General features: G+C 41.7%; 1 protein-coding gene across 5 annotated transcripts in view; it reads right to left on the reverse strand.

Annotated features, from left to right (window-relative positions):
* Positions 1–18,298, reverse strand: part of ogdha (oxoglutarate dehydrogenase a) — a 40,175-nt gene extending 21,877 nt beyond the window's left edge. The window contains exons 1-5 of one of the 5 annotated variants that reach the window (XM_044197453.1): positions 18,142–18,298; positions 15,635–16,041; positions 7,081–7,257; positions 4,563–4,665; positions 2,223–2,267 (exon numbers count right to left, since the gene is read on the reverse strand). In XM_044197453.1, the coding sequence (XP_044053388.1) occupies positions 2,223–2,267; positions 4,563–4,665; positions 7,081–7,257; positions 15,635–15,874 (565 nt within the window). In that variant the 5' untranslated portion in view covers positions 15,875–16,041; positions 18,142–18,298. Of the gene's footprint in view, positions 1–2,222; positions 2,268–4,562; positions 4,666–5,105; positions 5,197–7,080; positions 7,258–15,634; positions 16,070–18,141 lie in introns of all 5 variants that reach the window. The other 4 variants (XM_044197455.1, XM_044197454.1, XM_044197456.1 and 1 more) reach the window with 4 other exon arrangements.
* Between the last annotated feature and the right edge of the window lie 845 nt (positions 18,299–19,143).

The following is a 19,143-nucleotide window of genomic DNA, read 5'->3' on the forward strand; positions in this document are numbered from 1 at the left end:
CTCGTTTTACATACAGTATATCGTCTTCTTCGTCCTTTCTTTTTAAAAAGGTCTTTAATTTTTTTTTTCTTCTTCATAAAGCAATTTGTAACTTTGTGTTTTGCTTAATGAATAAAGTTTGTTTGCTTTAGGTGTAACTTTCAAAAAGGACGGAGAATCAGGAGGTGCCACCAGATATTAGTGTTACGATGATATTTGTTGAAAAATTATTGTAAAAAGAAACTGACTAGAATTTGAAAGCTCTGTTCTTTCTTACCTTCGTTAAAATTGGAAAACGAAGTGTTTCTCCTGATAAGAAGAGACGCCTCGAGCCTGTGTGGGCTCTCGTCCACACTGTGTTCACACTGAGGAACCTGGAAGCCTGTAGTTCATAAGGACATTTAAAACACGGCTGCCTGAAAGTTACTTGTGTTTTTAAAATGTTTATAGTCTTGTAATAGCGAACAGAATCTAATAGAGATTTAAGATTTCCTTGTATTAATAAGAGTTATTCAGGGGAAACACTGAATGACCTGTTTTATTGCCTGCAGGTCTAGAAAACGTTAGGCGTACCTGGACCGAGCCTGCACTTTAATCACTTTGTGGCCACAGTTAAAAACCTTGTAGGCTCCATGTGCACTTTGTGAGAGATAACTCATCTATCAGAGATCTCTACAAACTTGTTCTACCGTTTACTGGACAGAGCAGGGTGCTAGCAGCAGCAGCTAGAAGCTAACAACGCTAACTACACTGACCAGAACACACAGGAGACTTTGAGGTCAGAGGCAGCACTGCTTCATACGCAACCCTGCAGGGAAAGATCCTTCTGTTTGTACATGTAGCTGCATATTTTTTTTATCAAATGTGTCTCTGAGTTTCCTCAGTGTTTCCTGTGTAATGAGGTCTTAAAGAGATATTTCACTCTGGTTCAATGTCTGATACACCCCCCCCCCCCAATCACCAGATAAGCACACAATCTTTCCACAGGAGTAAAGAACAGTCGCCACCACACAGGAAGCCTCTGATCTCGTGACCAAGACCGTAAACAACAACAACGACGACGACGACAGCAGAGCAGCTGCTCTTCTTTGGGGAAAAAACTGCACCAAAACTATTTTCCAAAGCACACAAGTGCAGCATAAAGGGGGCGAATAACCGTCCGTGTGCAAAACACAACCAGGATCCTGATGTGAACGCTCGCCCTCGTCTCCTCACTTTATTTGTGACCGTTTCTGTTGGTGCGTGTTGTACTCGCTACCTTTTTATTTTAGTTTTTCATGCTGTATTTGTAAAAAGCAAAACATTTTAAAAAACGCAGTCTCAGAAACTGGGGCGGCGCCTCGTGCGGCTGCTGATGTTTTGGGGTATTATTGTATTTTAGTCATCAGTGAGTCATGATGCGTTTGTCTCATTAAGTTATTGCATTGCACCCAGGTATTTTTATGATTTTAGACACCTCTGCCATTTCCGTTGTTTTGTTATACGACTGTGTTATTGATTATTTGTGTGTCCTCAGTGTAACGTTGTTGTCTGTATGTCTATAACTCGGCTAGGAGACTCTTTAATCTCAATGAGGCTTTCCTGGTTAAATAAAATATCTTTATAATGTACACGATTCTTTTTTTTTTAAACATACTTATCTGTGCATCTGTTCTTGTACTCCTGCTGCGGTGACATTTCAATTTCCCAGCATGGGATCAATTTAGGGATGTACCCAAAGGCAGCGATATTGACGATATAAAGTGACTGATCCGTGTTACAGTTCCTTTGTCCAAGTCATTATCAAACTGTGTGTTGTTGGATCGGTGCATCCCAACGTCAATTAAGTTTATCGTTTAATAATGACAACAATGTTTTAAGTCATGTATGCCAAACTAATATTTGTAGCAACATATTTGTCCAAATAACAGATAAATCCTAGTCCGTGTAGTGTATTTTTTATATTAATTTTTATGTTTAGCCTAGGCTTTAATATTATAAAACACTAGTTTAGCAGTGGTGACTATGGGTCCCCAAAGTCCCCAATGTTGGTGCGCAAACATTCATCAACTCCTGTAGAAACAAGTTAAGACAGTGAACCAAATGAAATATCTCTTTTTTAGTCCCTCCCTCTAGCGCAGCGACCTCTGCAGGAACTCCAGGACGTCAGAAACGGGTCCTGCTGTCTGCTGGACCCGTTTCTGACGTCCTGCAGACGTTACATGCACACTACTGCAGTGACACTCCAGCGTCGTTTCTCATACCTCCTACCGTTAGGAATCTCAGCCTCTCCTTGAACACAGTCAGGTCTGGAAGGGTCGCCAGCAGGGGGCAGCAAAAGGAGACACACCCGGACATCATTAGTGACCTACAACCCGCTTAAACCCGACATCCACGGCCGTTTTACACCACTGCCACAACCGTTTACAGCTAAAACAGAGCACGACAACGGCCCCGGCATCTCAGCGTCTCCACCACCTTTTTATTTGTTCATTTACAGAAAAGGTCCAGAGGTTTGGTTTAGAAATGGTGTGATTTTAGAGTGCAGTGGTGGAGAAAGAGATGTGCAGTTAACACCATGCTGAGGTTACAAAGTCCTCAAAACAGAAGCCACACCACAACCAACCCACACCGAGGGTTTTCCCAAACAGGAAGCCATTCTGCACCGGTCACCTTCACTTCAGCAGGGACGGGACTAATTCCTGAGCTGCACGCGGAACTCAGCACCGACGTCCTCTGTTTAAATACTTAAATACAAACTTTAAATACTATGTACGCTATCTCAAACATATGTTTCACAATCTGTCCCTGCAACACTTTTAGTTTAGTCTGAGTACTATTAAATCATCAGGTTGAATGAGTCATGTAGTAGTTTGAGGCGCCGAATCAGATGGTGCATCAGGATTTAAAAGCAGTCCAGTTAGGCAGCGCTAAAGCTAGTTAGCGGTTAGTGGCGATACGAGCCAAGAGAGCTCTAAGTAAGAGACAGACCATGATTTAAGACCTAAAAAATTTGATGTAGTGCAAGAGAGTTGTCCAGTCCAGTAAGACAAACATAAATATATAAAACAGTAAGAGTTTCCTTCTGTCATTGTCCAGAAAATCTGTAAACTCCAAATACATGTTAACTATTGTTTCATTCAGTTATTCTGGTTTTAGAGCTTTGGATCGCTGCACGCCAACCAGAGGTTACGAACACAACAAGCTAACGAGGCCGCAGCTGAGAGCTGACGTGTCAACGCAGAAGCCAAACAACAAAGAGCACATCTTAAAAACATATTTGCAGCTGAAAAACATGTCTAACTACCGCAGCAGGTTTCTGCCATCAGATCAAAGATGCTCCAGATTCCAGAGCAGCTAGTTACTGATGCATAACCAACAGGGTTAGCACGAAGCTAACAGCTCAACAACAACGGATCCAAATACTGCTAACAGTATTATCTTGCAGGACAGACAAATGGATCTGAAATCATCTCAGAAACTCTAAATGTCTCGGTTGAACAAACAATCTCAACTCAAGGTCTATTTGGGAGCTCTTCTGGAGCTTACGATCACAGCACATGATATTCCTCAGCGGAGGGAGTTTACCCAGCTGTCTTCGAGTTTTAGATGCTCATATTTCCGTTTTTTAACCGAGTACTTCTTGTTCATGATGGCTCGTTCACTACTCACTCACCAAATTAACCTTATTGTGAACTTCTCAACCTTTAAGGAAACATGGACAAGAAGCAGGTAAAGTGCTCATGATTAAGATCACCTAATACGGGTGAAAGCTCCAAAACAGCTAACAAACGGATCTTAAGGTGAGGTCGTTTCGTCAAGAATGAACTAATATAACATCTTGTTTTGTCTCAGCATTTTTATCATATTTTAAAAATGTTTTTATTCTGGCCCACGTGTCACGGTTGGTCCTTTACAACCAGGTGAGCAACAGCTGAGGGCCAAATCTATTTCTGCATGCAAACTGAATCCAATTCAAATCTCTCTCACAAACCTTTGAAACAACGTGACCCAGGTTCTGAGGACGATTTGGGGGAAGCTTAAAATCCTTTAAGGGAACTATTTCACATTGGTATTAGAGGATGGGTCCAGGTTTAAAGTATCAGAACCAGTGAGTTTCAGAAACATTCGATGTATACAAGAAAGTTCATTTTAAAGTACACAAGAAGGTGTCTAATACAGGTTTAGATGTTCTTGAGACTTTGGTTGTATACAAGAAGGTTTCAGAAATAATAAACGAAACATTAGTTAGATTAAAGCTTCAGAAACATTGTTGCAGGAAGATTTGAGCGATGAAGAAAGTTTCAGGTTTAGGTACGAGTTTCTGGAACATTCGCCGTAAAAAACACGAACGTTCAAGAAGTTTCCAGTTCAGGACAAAGTTTCAGAAACATTTATTGCACACGGGAAGGTTCAAGAAATTCTTCCAATGTACAACAAGGTTTCAGTTCAAGACAAGGCTACAGAAACATTCCCAGCGCAAGGAAGAAGACAAACTTGGACTGACTATCGGCACATTTCAGAAACTGCCAGACTGCGAGGCAGACCAGGAGAAAACAGGGGCAAAGACGATCTGGTTGTTTTCTAAGGGTTTAGCTCCTCACCCAGCTTGTCGGAGGAGGTGATAATGTCAGTGGGGACACACGAGTCCAGATCGGCGTCCATGATGCCGAGGGGGTCCAACTGGGCCACATGGTGCCCTCGGATCTACAGGGAGTGACAACAGCACAGAGCCCACCCAGGACAGGAGGAGGAGGAGGAGGGGGGTGGAGGAGTGAGGAGGAAGAGGACAGGATGGAACAAAATGGAGGAGGAGAGGGTGAAGACGAGGAGGAAACAAGATTCAACGAAATGGCCCAAAGAGAGAGAGGTGGGAGGACGAGGAGTGGATGAGAAGCAGGATGGAGTGGGAGATTTATAAAAAGTAAAAGAAAGGAAAGATATAGAAAAAGGAGGAACGCCGAAAAAAGAAAAAGGGCAAAAAGATCAACATCGAAACAGGATTTGACAGAAAAACAAGGACAGAGGAAAGAAGGAAGAGGTCGGACAACAGCGGGAGGAAGGAGAGAAGAGAGGGAGGGTGGGAGGGAAGAGCAGCATTAACACAAGCTGGAAGCAGTTTGTTGGTTTAGCTGTGGCGTTCTCACCGACGTCCTGGAAGCCGGTGACCGGAGCATCATCAAAATTCACACAGCTGATTCCCAGAGGATCCAACTGGGTGTTGTGATGCCCCATCACCTAAACACACACACACACACACACCTGGTTATCACAACACCAACGGCACTGACGGGCACGCCTGATTACTGGAGGCCTTCACAGGTCCACGTTACAGAGCTGACCCAGGACTCCAGTCTAATCGGGTCCAGGTTGGTCCTGTTGTGTTGGTCTTCTCTCTCTATCTGGGTCAACTGCCTTTTGGACCGGGTCTAATTACCCTCCGGACGGGGTCTGACCGCTACACTGACGTGCTGGTACTGCCGCTTGGCTTGTATCGACGACGCATCTGGCAGCCCCGGTACTGACCTCATTAAATACAGTTTCTTCTTCTATGTTATTCTAAAATTCACCGAGTCACGATGGGCCACTGACTCAGCTTCTAGCGCCACAGCATCCCCGAACTCACGTTACCTTCTGTAAAAATGGCGCCACACGGTGACGTATGAAGACTTCTGGGGACGAGATGTAAGCAGAGTTGAGGTATCGGTCTGCTGTGGTAATCCACTAGTAACCGTACGCGTTTATATTTACAACTAGAGTATAATATATATATAAAAACAGGTATTTCTGAAAGTCACTGCCGTTAAACATCTGACAGACTCGAGCATCAGGAGGCTGACGAGGACGAAAAACGGATTAACGTGGTACTAATCAGCACAAGAAACTCGCTTCTTCGTTAGATTTAATTCGTCAGTGGAGACGCGTGATCTGATTCAAAGCCTGAAGCTTCGCTCCGCGCTGCGACAGCAGTTAGCGACACGGAGATGATCAATGTGTCGTTAACCCGAGTCGACCCAGAGCCGCCACGTACGCTTCTGCAGTTACACCTTCTGCTTCTCGCACTTTGAGAAGTCGGTTTTTGATGAAATCAGTTTAATCCAACCTGAAACTGTGTTGTTGTTGTCCGTCTCATTCGCTCAGGTTCCTTTCAGATCAGGTTTCTTAAAAAACTAAAAACGTGGGGTTCGAGTAAGGACCAGTGAAGACCTCCACTAACTACATCAGCCATCAGGGTTTCTCATCTTCTAATAATCATCATTTGATTTAACGATCACTTAAAGATCCCACCTCATCAAATAATAAATAATAAGTATTTCAAAACAGTTTCATGAATGACAAAGTATCCGTCGGCTCTTTGTTACACGAGGCTCTGGGGGAAAAAAGGTAAGTTAATTATCACGTTATACAGCCATGGATAATACAGTGGTCGCGATATATGGATGTGAAAATAAAACATATTTTTCAGTTCTTATGAATCGATTTTTCAATAACCAAATTCTAGTTAAAGCGGGCTAAATTTAAATACATTTTATTCAAATTTAAAAACTGTGCAAACTAAAACCTCAGTACTGGACCGTCAGTGGTTCTCGTGTCGCCCCGTAAACAAAGCTGACACCTCAGACTTCCTGCGACTCCTTCCACGCTGGGAACCACCGCTCTACATGGCGTGCAGTCAAAGAGCCACCGGTGTGCCCCCTTTAAAAAGGCCAGTTCACCCAAATTGCAAAGTCTAGCCAGTATATCAAAACCAAAACCATGTGCCTGGAGAGACAGAGGCAGAGACACTGGTCGTTACTGTAGTCCGGCTGATTGGACGGCTCACCAACGCGGTCAGCTGACGGAGCTGCTGCAGCGACTCACAGCTGACGGAGCTGATTAAGATCATTTAAAAAAAAAAAAAAAAAACCCTCCTCCTTCTCCGAGTCCCAACTCAGACAAACGTTAAACACAGTGTCACACGCTGAACAGCACTAGAGGGAAGTGGCAAATGCTTGTTTTTGTGTGATTTGGGTGAACTGACCTTTTATGACATGTGACATCAGGGAGGCCCCGAATTTCTGACCTTAGATCCTGCAGATCGTTATGAGCAGTGTGTGTGTGTGTGTGTGTGTGTACGTGTACCTGGTAGGCCCTGATGAGGGACTGGACGGCCAGGTGATCCTCCACCAGCTTCTCCACGTTGGGCTGAGCTCCGACCAGAGAGGAGAGCTGAGGAGCTGCAGACAGGCTCAGGGGAGACTGGTAGGCAGCACCGGGAGGAGCTCCGGCGTTAGCATTCCTGAAAAATACATCCCACGACTGGACGAGGGCGGAGGAGGACGAGGACAGGAGGAGGACGAGGGCGGCGGAGGAAGGTGGAGGAAAGAAAAAGAGGTGAGAAAAGGAAGAGATTGTAGGAAGGAAGGATTGGGGCGTAAGAGAGAAGAAGGAGACAAAATGAGAAGATTTTTAATTAAAATGGTAGAAGAAGAGCGGCCTGTGTGTCCTACTGGGCAATATTGCCTCAAATCTATGCGATGCCATCTTCAAGGTATTTTGAGAATATTAATGATGAAGATAAATTGATCAAGTCCTTCTGGCCCCGATCAGAGGCCTTTAATATTAAAGTATCTGCAAAACTACAACCTGGAAATGAAATCCGATAGAATTAAATTCAACCGCAAGTAAATGTTTGTGCCAGCGACGCTCCGCATGCAGAGCGAAAAACGTTTATACACAAAGCAGCAGAAGATATGAAATGCTGATTAAATATGAATCTGACTACTCGATGCTGAAGGTCCCGATTCAAAACTATGAAGATGATCGGCTTAGATCATTGATCTGATATGAAAGTTTAACTGGGAGAACGCGAGATCAGCTGAGACGTCTCACTCTGTTGGAGCTACGGAAACGCTCAGAGCGGAGCTTCTTCCCTCACAGATGATCTTTGGACGAGTTCAGACACACAAAACGGACAAGTTTGCTTTCGTTCTGTCGGTTTCTCACCGAATTAACGTTAATTAGCGACGGCTGATGTGACCTTTCCCCCCCTTTCTTTTCCACAGCCTGGCATTTTTCGTGTGAACAGCTGAGGTCGACACCATGAACGACTTCTGTACGATTCATGGCGTCTCTATAACAGCGGGGCCCATCTGAGAAACACTTTTGCCTTCAGACATGATCGAACAACACGTCGTGTGAACTAGTTCTCCTCTAGTGTACCGCTCCCTAAAGGGCCACCGCCCAACTGAGTGCTGGTTTTAGGCCTCTGAAAGCCTAAAAACCAGAGGGGGCTTAACCCGGGGGACGGTACTGGGAAAGGAAACCCTCACTAGCTGGCTGAGAGCTGACCAGCACTGACCTACTTCCCCACAGAAACAGTATTTATGCTCTGGTAAGAAGACAGTGGATCTCCCTGCAGCCTGTTGCAGCGTCAGGTTTCCGCTCTGTGACTCATGAGTCCAGAATGAGCTGAACCACCGCAGACTTGTTCAAAACATCTCAAAACCAGTATGAACTCAGCTCTCACCCCAAAGACATTTCCAAACTCCCTTGCAGCAGTTCAGTACAATATGCCTTTCTGGAAGCTATAGCATCATGTAAATCCAGAATCAATCTGGGAAGATCATGACAACATTTATGTCTAAATACCACAAAACTTCAGTACACGTAGCAGGTCAATACTGCAAGTGGAACCAGGAAGAAGTTCTGGTTTAAATGAGTGTTTTTCCACACGTCCATCTGTCTAAAGACAGATTGGTTTATTTTGATGATTTAATCTGGTTTCACCCAGTTCTATAAGCAAACATATCTCCAACAGGGCTGTCGCCTTTCACTTGCACTTTCGTTTGAACGTGGGAAAAATTTTAACATTTTAAGTGTAACGACTTGTTCGAGTTCAAACTTTAAAGTTTGTAAGCGCTTGAAGTAGTTTGCCTTGTGGTCCAGCAGAGGGCGCTATTAAAATTCACTATACCTATTGCAGCCCTGTTGACCTAACAGTAAACTGAGATATCAAATCAAAATGGAGGAGGACACTAGCGAGCGACGGCGTGCTGATCAGATTATCAGAGTGTGGAAGTATTTTGGGTTCTACACCGCAGATGGTAAAATTACCCACAAAGACCGGACAGTTGTGACTTTATAAAGCAGCTGTGTAACAACCACAACAAATCTGAGGACTCAGCTGCTGCTGCAAACCCAAGTGAGGCAGCGGAGCAACGTCACCTGAACAACCTCGTCCGACTGCAGACTTTGCACCGCTCTCATCATCAGCTCGTAAAAAGGCTGCCACCGATAAGATAGAAGACTTATATGAAGGACACGCGGCCCGCTGATTATTGTTTCAGGAGGAGGTTTTGAGGATAACGAAAGAACCGGAGCCTCGATATAAAACTCACAGTGGCGCCACAATCTGAAGACACACAGGTGATGATTTAAAAAGCTGGCGGATTTATGGTCCAACGGGTCACGGAGCAAAATTAAACTGAGCTGCAACCTTGAAGCAAACGATGCCCGCCGAATCACCGCGGATGTCACGATAACTACTTTTATTGGACGACATGTTGCTTCAGTAATAATTGCGATAAACGATATTGTCATTTTAAGGTCGTTTGCATCTCATTCAATCGCATTAAGGCAGAGGAGCGACGACTGCAATTCCTCTGAGCAGCATGCAGGGAATCAATTACAGTATATTTCTCAACTTTTCCCTGATGGCCTGAATAGGTCGCTAAATTTGTCCCTAGTCACTTTTTAGATATATAGTGTCTTAGAGGGTCTGAAAAGTCGCTAAAACGAACGCTAAAACAAACTGTGGAGCTGCCTGAGCCCACGGTGAAACTCCACACAGGAGGGGAAGTTATAATCCTTGAGGTCATTTATTTATTTTTAAATCATTTTAATATTGTTTGTTCACTAATATGTATCTATGAATATATTTATTATTATAATACTGGATACTTGTATCAAACTATATTTGTATAGCACCTTTCATGCAGGTTAGTGCAGTTCAAAGTGCTTCACATACGACTGACAACACGATAATAAAACAGAAGTGTAGACCGAAACGGAGTGAAATAAAATAGATTAAAAGACAGAACAAAGATAAAAATTATGCCAATAAGAAACAGATTAAAAGCTATAATAATAATAAAATAGATAAAAGCTAGACTGAAAAGTGGATAAAATATTTAAAAAGGCAACAAAATAAACTAATAAAATCGATAAGAGGGATAAAAACAACAACAAAAAACTAATTTTTTTACAACATAAATACATTAATTCTTTATCAAAAGCCAGGCCGAAGAAGGAGGTTTTAAGCTTTAAGACCAGACAGGAGAGCATTACAGTAGTCCAGCCAGCTCGATATAAAAACGTGCATTAGTTTCTCTGCGTCACTCAGAGAAAAGGTCGCACTTTCGTGATATTTTTAAGGTGATAAAAGGTCGATTTGGTGACAAACCCCACGTGAGCTTTAAAGTTCAGGTCTGAGTCAAAGCCCACACCAAGATTTTTTTTGCTTGGTGACTTGGGGTAAGTCCAACAAAATTTAATTTTGCGATCAGTTTCTCTCTCCGTCGCTTTCTGACCTACGACTAAAGCTTCAGTTTTGTGACGTCCATACATTAATATCTAAAATACATTTTAAAAAAGGGAATCGATTGGTCCCGTGTCATCAGGAGACACGGCCACATAAAGTTGTGCGTCATCGGCATAACAGTAGAAAGAGATGCTCCTGATGACATCACAGAGGGGTAACATACATAGATTAAAAAGAAGTGGCCCTAAAATCGACCCTTGGGAACCCCCCACAGGTTATTTTGGAGATGTTATCATCAATAGCAACAAAAAAACCCTCTCTGCCAGACAGATAAGACCGTTAAAAACAGTTCCTGACAGTCCAATGTGATTCCTCCGTCTATTTAAAAAGAATATTGTGTCAACAACTGCATCGAAAGCAGCACTCTGATAAAGTAGAACCAACACCCAAAGTTTTTGGCATCCAGATGCATCCTGATGTCATTGACTACCTTGCCTAGGGCTGTCTCAGTGCTATGATTAGCACGAAAACCAGTTATTAAAAAAGGATCTGAGTAATTCTTCCAGCAGCGGTAATATTTGCAGAAATATCTGTTGGCAGCTCTTCCAGCCTCAGTTTGCTGGGAAACTGCCTTCACTTTGTTCTGGTTAAAATTGAAAATGAAACTGTGGGACGAGTCAGATTGCTTTCATTTCAACCCATAACACTGTTTACAGCAGCAGACAGGCTTCATTCCAACATGCCAAAGGACAAACGCTGAACCTTTCAATAACTCAGTAATAAAACTCTGAGACTCAAACTTTTCCAGGATGCAGAAACCATCTCTCAGTGGAGACATAAGGAGTCACATATTTTGGTTAATGAAATACAAAAACTGCTCATTATGTCTGGCTCGTAGTCGCCGGCTCATAATGAAACCGATCATTTTTGGGTAGCGAAGCCAGTCCTTCCTACACGACATAAAACCAACAGCTTGAGTTTAAAAACAACTTTCAAAAAACGATTTTAGATTTCTTTGGTATTTCCCCATTCTTTCTAAGTTAACTCTGAGTGTTAGAACTGCTAATGAAACCAAACCTCTCAGGCTTTCCGCTCATTTAATTCAGTCACTGAAAAAACACCCCAAACTTTTATCTTTTGGTAAAAGTTCTGCTTTATGTTTCACATTTTGTCTGTTTTTTTTTTTTAAACCAACAGCAAATGTTGTTGTATTAGGCTATTGGGTTTGTACCAGTTGTATTGTATTAGGCCTCTAAACCATTTTAAGCCAACACATAATCCAAATGAAGGCTTTTCCAGCAGCTCCAGTGTACAAACTGAAACACATATTAAACCTGTTTGACTCCATTGCAGCTCTAAACTGCTGCGTTCATGTTTACTGGGGAAAACTCACTCACGCAAATTATATTCTTTAAATAGACTATTGTAAAACTGTCAAGTAATCAAGTGTGCCTTGTAGACAACAATGTAAACAAAACAGTCTGTTTGAATGCCTAAATGACTTTGTGAAGGGGGCGTGTTCAAGCTAAAACTGAGTGTTAAGTTTAAAGGGTTCATTGTCATTGTACACAGTAAGTACCAGTACAATGAAATGCAGTTCAGCATCTACAGCAGCAAAGTAAAGCTGCTCTTTAAACAAGAAAAATATATGGATGCTAAAGAACCCCGGTCCTTAATTTTTGACCCCAACATCAGAAATCACACATGATCTTATGAGCTTGACAACACTGTTGATTTGTTCACATCTTGGCCAAAACTAAAGACAGCCGTCCTAACTAAAAACCAATCAGGACAACTGAGACGCTGATCAAGATAAACCCTGGATGTGGAACCACTGAATCTTGAAGAGGAGTTTTTACATCTCAGGATTATTTAATAAGATCCAGAGGTACCTTCATCATCCAAACCCGAGAAAATGAGTCAACATACTGACAATGTTCTGACTTTTATCTCAAGCTGGTGATTAAAACATATAAAAAAGGACAATTCTTTCCTGTCTTTAAACATTATGAGAACAACTGACTTTGACTTACTCTGTTCTAACTTGTTCCAGCATCAAGTCTAACTATGTTTAATATAATCGAAACTCGAGGTTGACTTACTTCCTGATATTTCGACTGTTTCACGTAGGGATGGAATGATATAAGATTTGAATGCGAATCAGGATAATAAACACTTAAGATAAGTTGATCAGGGTTAATTTCCATTATCGGGATAATCCTGAATATCCTCACGAGTGACTTGAAAAGCTGGAAAAGTTGGACTTTTATTTTTGTTAAAAGGATCATTCCTGTATTTCCTAAGTAAGGGGTAAATATATATATATATATAGACACTGATGCAAATTGATGAATTTTTCGTCGGTACCATTTGACATCATGGTAGATTAGTGAAAAATAGAGCCTGATTTAAAAAAATACAAGAATTATCATGTAATTAAGAACAGACTCACAATGTTTCTATTATTTATTTATTTATTAATCTTTAATTAATGCAGGGGGACCTTATGATTACCTTATATTTAAAGATTGTTTGTTTGTTTTTTCCTTAAAAGATGTGTGTCCTATCTGTGATGCAACATAAAGTATTGCTGTATGCAGATGACCTTCTCCTGTATGTATCAAATACAACCACTTCTTTATCGGCAGTTATTAACCTAGTAGATCACTTCGGGAGTTTTCTGGGTATAAATTGAATCTGCACAAGAGCGAACTATTCACAATTAATGTGGACCCATCGAAATTCCAATACACTGGCATCCCACTAAGAATTATGACCAGCAGTTTTACACATCTCTCTAACTAAAGATTTCAAACATATCTTCAAACAAAATTTCAGCAAGTGACTTCATTAAAATAAACAAGAGTTGACCAAATGGTCGCCTGTCCCTCTATCCCTTATCGGGCGTATAAACTAAATCAAGGCAATCCTCATCTATTTCCACTCTCAACCCAGAACGCAGTGATGGCATAGAAAAGGCTTAAAATGCTTTTTAGGTGACTCATTTGCTGCCCTCGATCAACTTTATAAAAAAAAAATAAAATATATGGCAAATTCTCATTTTTTAGATTCTTACAGGTTAGACACCATGTTAAAAGTACAATCCCCCAATTTCCAGGATTAAACAATGTTATTACTATGACGCACAGTATGTGTCTATAAGGGCGCGTAGACTTAAAGATCAGAAATATTAAACACTTAATTTTTACTGAAATCTGTGGCAGAAAACAGAAGAATTTAATGATTATAGATGCACAATATGCAAAACATTAAATGGATTGTTCACACCTAATAGTCCAGATGAATAATGATGATAATCTATTATTACTAATTAAACTCTGCAGGTGTTGTTAATCTCTGGACCAAACTCCAGCTGCCAGTCTGAGTATTTTCTCTGAACATAGTGAAGGTGAGGATCATTCAGATCTTTGATTTTGTTAAATTCAATTAAGATACTTTTTCAGAAACTCGATGCAAACAACTTGATGTATGAAGGTATCAGTTTTGGGCCTTTAACAGAAATATCAGTTATCAAAGGATGACAGAGAGAACTCCTCCTGTACCTTTAGGACACTGGAAACGGTGGTTTTCTTCTACAGTGAGCACAAATACATAGAGTTTGATTAAGACAATTAAATTAATTCATAATTATTCCTGTAGGAACTAATCACTAGGCACTTCAGCCTATAGATGACCTTAAATCCTCTCCATTTTACTCAGGGTGCAATGTAAAATATACTTAAAACTTCCAAATGGTAGCAGGGAGTTACTCAGTTTGAATTTTAATATAGTGACCCACTTTGTCACTGTTTTTGTACCCCCCCCCCCACAAAATATTATTTTACAGATCTGCATGATTCACGTGGGATATGTTTTCAGGTTGAAAAATGAATCCCATCCCTGATAACTAACACCTGGTTTAAGGTGAATATTGGGGGTTTGTGTTTTAAGAAGCAACTCTTTGCTGCAGACTCTGTCTTCAGTTTGGACAGTAAAACAGCTCCGTCATGTGACTGAGCTTCAAGCAGCTATAATTAGCCCGGTTGTCCTTTACAACTCAGTTAAAATGTGTGGGAGTCCCTGTAGGTAGATCACATAAACACCATCAGCTTCATTCAGTCCCTTAGGGGGCGCTACCTCCCACCAGCCGTACAGTATGTCACCTTCACGCAGGCACTTCTTGATGTTTTTCCTTTAAAGATGATTTCTTTGTCATCTTTGATTCTGAGAAGCAGGATGAAAGCAAATGTAATTAAGTTTCTCTTATTCACTCAATATCTTTGCAGGCTAAACAGTGTTTTGTCTCACAATGCATCTTCAACACATTTGGCACACTTGCCGCATTGACAGTTTTACCTGCCGATGAGGCGTTCAGGTGTGGGATAGCTAGCGAGTAGTTTTCACCTTAGTCTAATTTTACTTCGTCGTCATCAGTCTGAGGACGGACGCGTATCAGCGTTTTTCTTTGACAAATCTTTTCATCACTGCTCTGATTATTTCTGACTGCTGTGCACGGGGAAAACGTGCGCGCTGGACAGCGTGCTGTGAGGAAATGTCTCCCCCGTTATAAATAAATGCACTGCTCTAGGCCTCGCTTTCATGTATTGAAAAAGGAGCTAGAGAGGTATTTTCATACAATTAAAAAGGTCCTGATGTATTTTAAAAACAGACAGACCGGCCCGTCTGTGCATTCACACATGTGTAGTCGGTGTGTGCGGTCCCCCGCAGTCACACGTTTTACATCGACCCTCACAGACTTGGGCAGATGACATAATTTACACCATGCTGACCCTCACAACAATACAATGTGTACATTTATTACACTGCTTTTGCTTTCTTGTGTGTTTGTATTACATGTTGTCTCTTGTGCATGTTTGCATCACCTGACTTAGTTAAGTTGAATACGATATAAAATGTTTTATTAATAAAAAAAAAAAAAAAATAATAAAAAAAAAAGGGATGACAATTTTTCCAAGAAGGTTGTTGGGAATCCTGAGTTCTGGCATCTATCTAATCCAGGGTGAATAACAATACTATTAGCTAACGTTTGATTATCATACTTAATGTTTTACGTTTATTTTTGGAGGTGGCTTTATGTTTTAGTGACCTGTAAAGATCTCCTGTAGACCAGCAGGGGGCTCCACTGCTCCTTACCTTGTGAACACTCTTGGGGTTCTCCAGCCAGGCGTAGTACATCTCCTCCACGTAGTTGGAGCTCGTCCCGTTCAGGAACGGCTCAGAGGCCACAGGTGCCGAGTAGCACCTGATTGGCTGAAACGTCCTTGTGCCACCCGTGGAGGCGACTGTGATTGGCCGCTGCTGGCCGACAGTCTGAGCCGCCTGCGAGGCGGTGAGCGGACGCAACCGCGCCGCACAAGTCCTTAAACGATGCATCAGCAGTCCTTAAAAGTGTCACACACACACACAGTGGTGGTGGTCAGTCCGACGGGTCAGACGTCCTCAACCTCAGAACGACGACGGGATAAAAACTCCACCAGGGTTCAGTCCCAGAACACGAAGGGGTGAATGAAGCGTCCACTGTCCACTGGTCCGTTTGCCCACTGAGAGAGGGAGGGAGGGAGAGAGACACTGTTAGAGAGGGAGAGAGAACGAGAGTTTGTGTGTTCACGTTTAAAAAACACCACAACCCTGAACAGGAAACTGGATGCGACGACTGTAAACAAACTCCAGTTCAAAATGTTTTAGCTGAAGAGACAAATGTGCCGTCATCTCGAGCCGTAGGTCTTCACTTCATTAATGCACAGAAACAAGTGTTGACACCAGAGGAGTTTACAGCGTGAACGCCCTGCGACAAAAGGCTAAAAAAGGTGTCAAATGTTACAGAAGGAAAGGGCAGAGGGGCGTTAACGTGCAAACTGAAGGAAAGTAATGCAGGATGCATCGAGTGAAGAGACACAGTGACAAATTGTTAAATTAAGGCTCGTGAAGACGTACTCGCCTTTAAAGACTCATCAGCATGCACATGATGGCTCCCCCTTCCCCAAAGCTTTCCTCCAGTGTGCAGGGGGGCGGCTTCTGCATTTTAATGTGTCACGTGCTTGTGGTTTATGCTTTTTCTTCTATCTAGATAATCCTTACTGACGATTCTTCAATACGCCTTACCTAGGATTGTGAGAAATATTATTCAGCCCCCGCCCGGTTACAGAGCAGCTCACCTGCAGAGCCTCTCATTTACCTGCAAGACTCACGATTTAATGCCTTCGTTCATCTGTAAGACGAAAACATCTGATTTCCACACAGTCAGACAAATAAACAGTGTGTGTTTAAATAAATACACTGGTGCACTGAGCCATGTGGAATATTTTATTAAATAATAAATAAAAAAGTTTATATTCCCCAAACCAAGGTGTGTGTGTGTGTGTATATATATATATATATATATATAAATAAATAAATAAAAGTATTGATTTGGCATTGGTACTAAAACCTTGGCACCAATATCAAAAATGTTCAAACAACACGCAGTCCTACTGGAAACCTGTTTACCACTTATAACCTTCTTTGTCCCAACAATCATGGATTTGTGGATTTGGGCAAAGGCTGCAGAGCCCAGGTGGAGCAGAGTGGGACAAGCACGCACCTTGTTACCTTGTGTGATATGTTGAGACACCTGTCAATCAGGCAAACACACAGGTGAGGTCACAGAGAGGGTTACTAGTGTTTCCTTCAGTGTGGGAACCTGCCAAAGGGGACTCCTGACTGCGCTGCCAGCTTTAGCTCCAGGTCTGTAGCCCACAACCACTGCAGCGTGAAAATCAGTCAGAGGCAGGTTCAGAAAAACCTTCAGAAGATTTGAATCCCAACAACAAAAATGTAACTTTGGTTATTTCCGGTGTGACAGGCCTGTGCTCTGTCCTCGTGTGGTCCCCCAGCTGGAGCTGCTCCGTCTGTTTTGACCTTGCTGGGTCTCCACTCCCTGCCTGCCTCCATTCTCCTTCCCTCGCCCCCGGCCTGGACGCGCCCACCACCTGCCCACCAGGCCTCTTGATTGGCTGACTGAGAGAAATCCCGCCCTGCGATGGGACTCCGAAGCTTTACCATTGGCTGCGCCAACTGTCGGTCACGTTGTCCTTTCACAAGTCATGAGTTCCCGAAAATTGCCGTCTGCTTTACCAAAATATTGTAAAATGATCTCCTCTGAATGTTTTACGTGAAACTGACAAAACCTACAGCCTGGAGGCTAAAGACTGCTGGTTGCTACTGATTAGCTTGCGAGCTAACGTGTTAGGTTACGTAATTAGCCGGTTAGCTTCTACTTTCGACTCTGTTCGTTGGCATTAGCACGTTTGGCTAGCGGCTAAATGGGTGCTAATTGAGTTAACTTAAACGGGTGTTAGGAAGCTAACTCAAAGGTTAATATCGGCATTTTTCTTCTTCTATTAAGTGAGCCATCATTTTCACCAACACCGACAGTTTCAGCGAGTATTTTGACAGATGCCCTAGCACGCTGGTTTCCCTGAACGGACTGTGTGTTAGCTAGCACGCGGCTAACAGGGTTTTGTCTTTCTCAAATTCCTCAAGACGGATTTTATTTTTCTCTAAACTGAAACCAGGACGTGTCTCTGTGTGAGAGAGCAGGTCAGATATCCTCCCTGTAGACACTCAGACATCGTGAAAGTCGTTAAGTCCCGGTTACTGACCTCAAGAAGCGAGTTTCAGCGGCTCCCCTCTCTGCCGGTATCCCCGATGCCCTTCGCCTCTCCCGGTGAAATGATGACAGCTCGGGGCGCGGAGCATGGAAGCGAGGCCTGCGTGGAAATGACGTGCGCGGCACCGACGTCGCGACGCACGATGACGTCACGACGCACGATTATTTTCTTTTTCATCTCAAATTAAATTAACAAAAATAAATAATAAATATAATTCAATTTAGGGTGTACTGAATATTTTATATGATATTTAAAAATAAACTATATTTCATATAATGGTTAAATACACAATATGGGGAAAAATAAATAAGTGCAAAATTATTAAAAATAGAAACAAAGTAAAAAATACTTATCCCAATATATTAATGTAATAACTTTTTAATATAATGCCTTGTTAATATAAATAGTATGACTTTACTTTGTTTTATATTAAGCTTAAAAACATTTATTTAAAAAAAACTGAATTAAAATAGAAAGAAATCTTATTATACTGCGAAAAGATTAACAAAAATTAAACAAAATACTTTCATACTTTATAAATCATACAGATTTACAGAGTACAGATAAAGAAATTATAGAGATTACAGCTATTGCTGTTGTACCACCAGTGGTGGAATAAGTATTCAGAGCCTTACTTATGTAAAAGTAGTGATACCAACTATAAAAATACTCCATTATAAGTAAAATTCCTGCATTCAAAATGTTTACTTAAGTAAAAGCAAAGAATATAAATGTAAATATCAAAAGTATTTATTATGTAGAAAGTTCCCACTCAGTTATAATATTATATATTATGTAATTTGATTATTATTACTGATGCATTAACCCATAAGCAGCATTTTAATGTTGTAGCTTATAAAGATGGAGCTGATTTTTACTTTATCATTTTCAAGTTCCTTGTTTGTCCTAAAACTAACTTTATCAGAAACAAGCAGCATCACATTTTTCAGTGTGAACGTGAGAGTGAAGCAGCAGCTGACTGCTGATGTCTGA

The sequence above is a fragment of the Siniperca chuatsi genome, linkage group LG5, assembly GCF_020085105.1.
Source record: "Siniperca chuatsi isolate FFG_IHB_CAS linkage group LG5, ASM2008510v1, whole genome shotgun sequence".
Lineage (NCBI taxonomy): Eukaryota > Metazoa > Chordata > Actinopteri > Centrarchiformes > Sinipercidae > Siniperca > Siniperca chuatsi.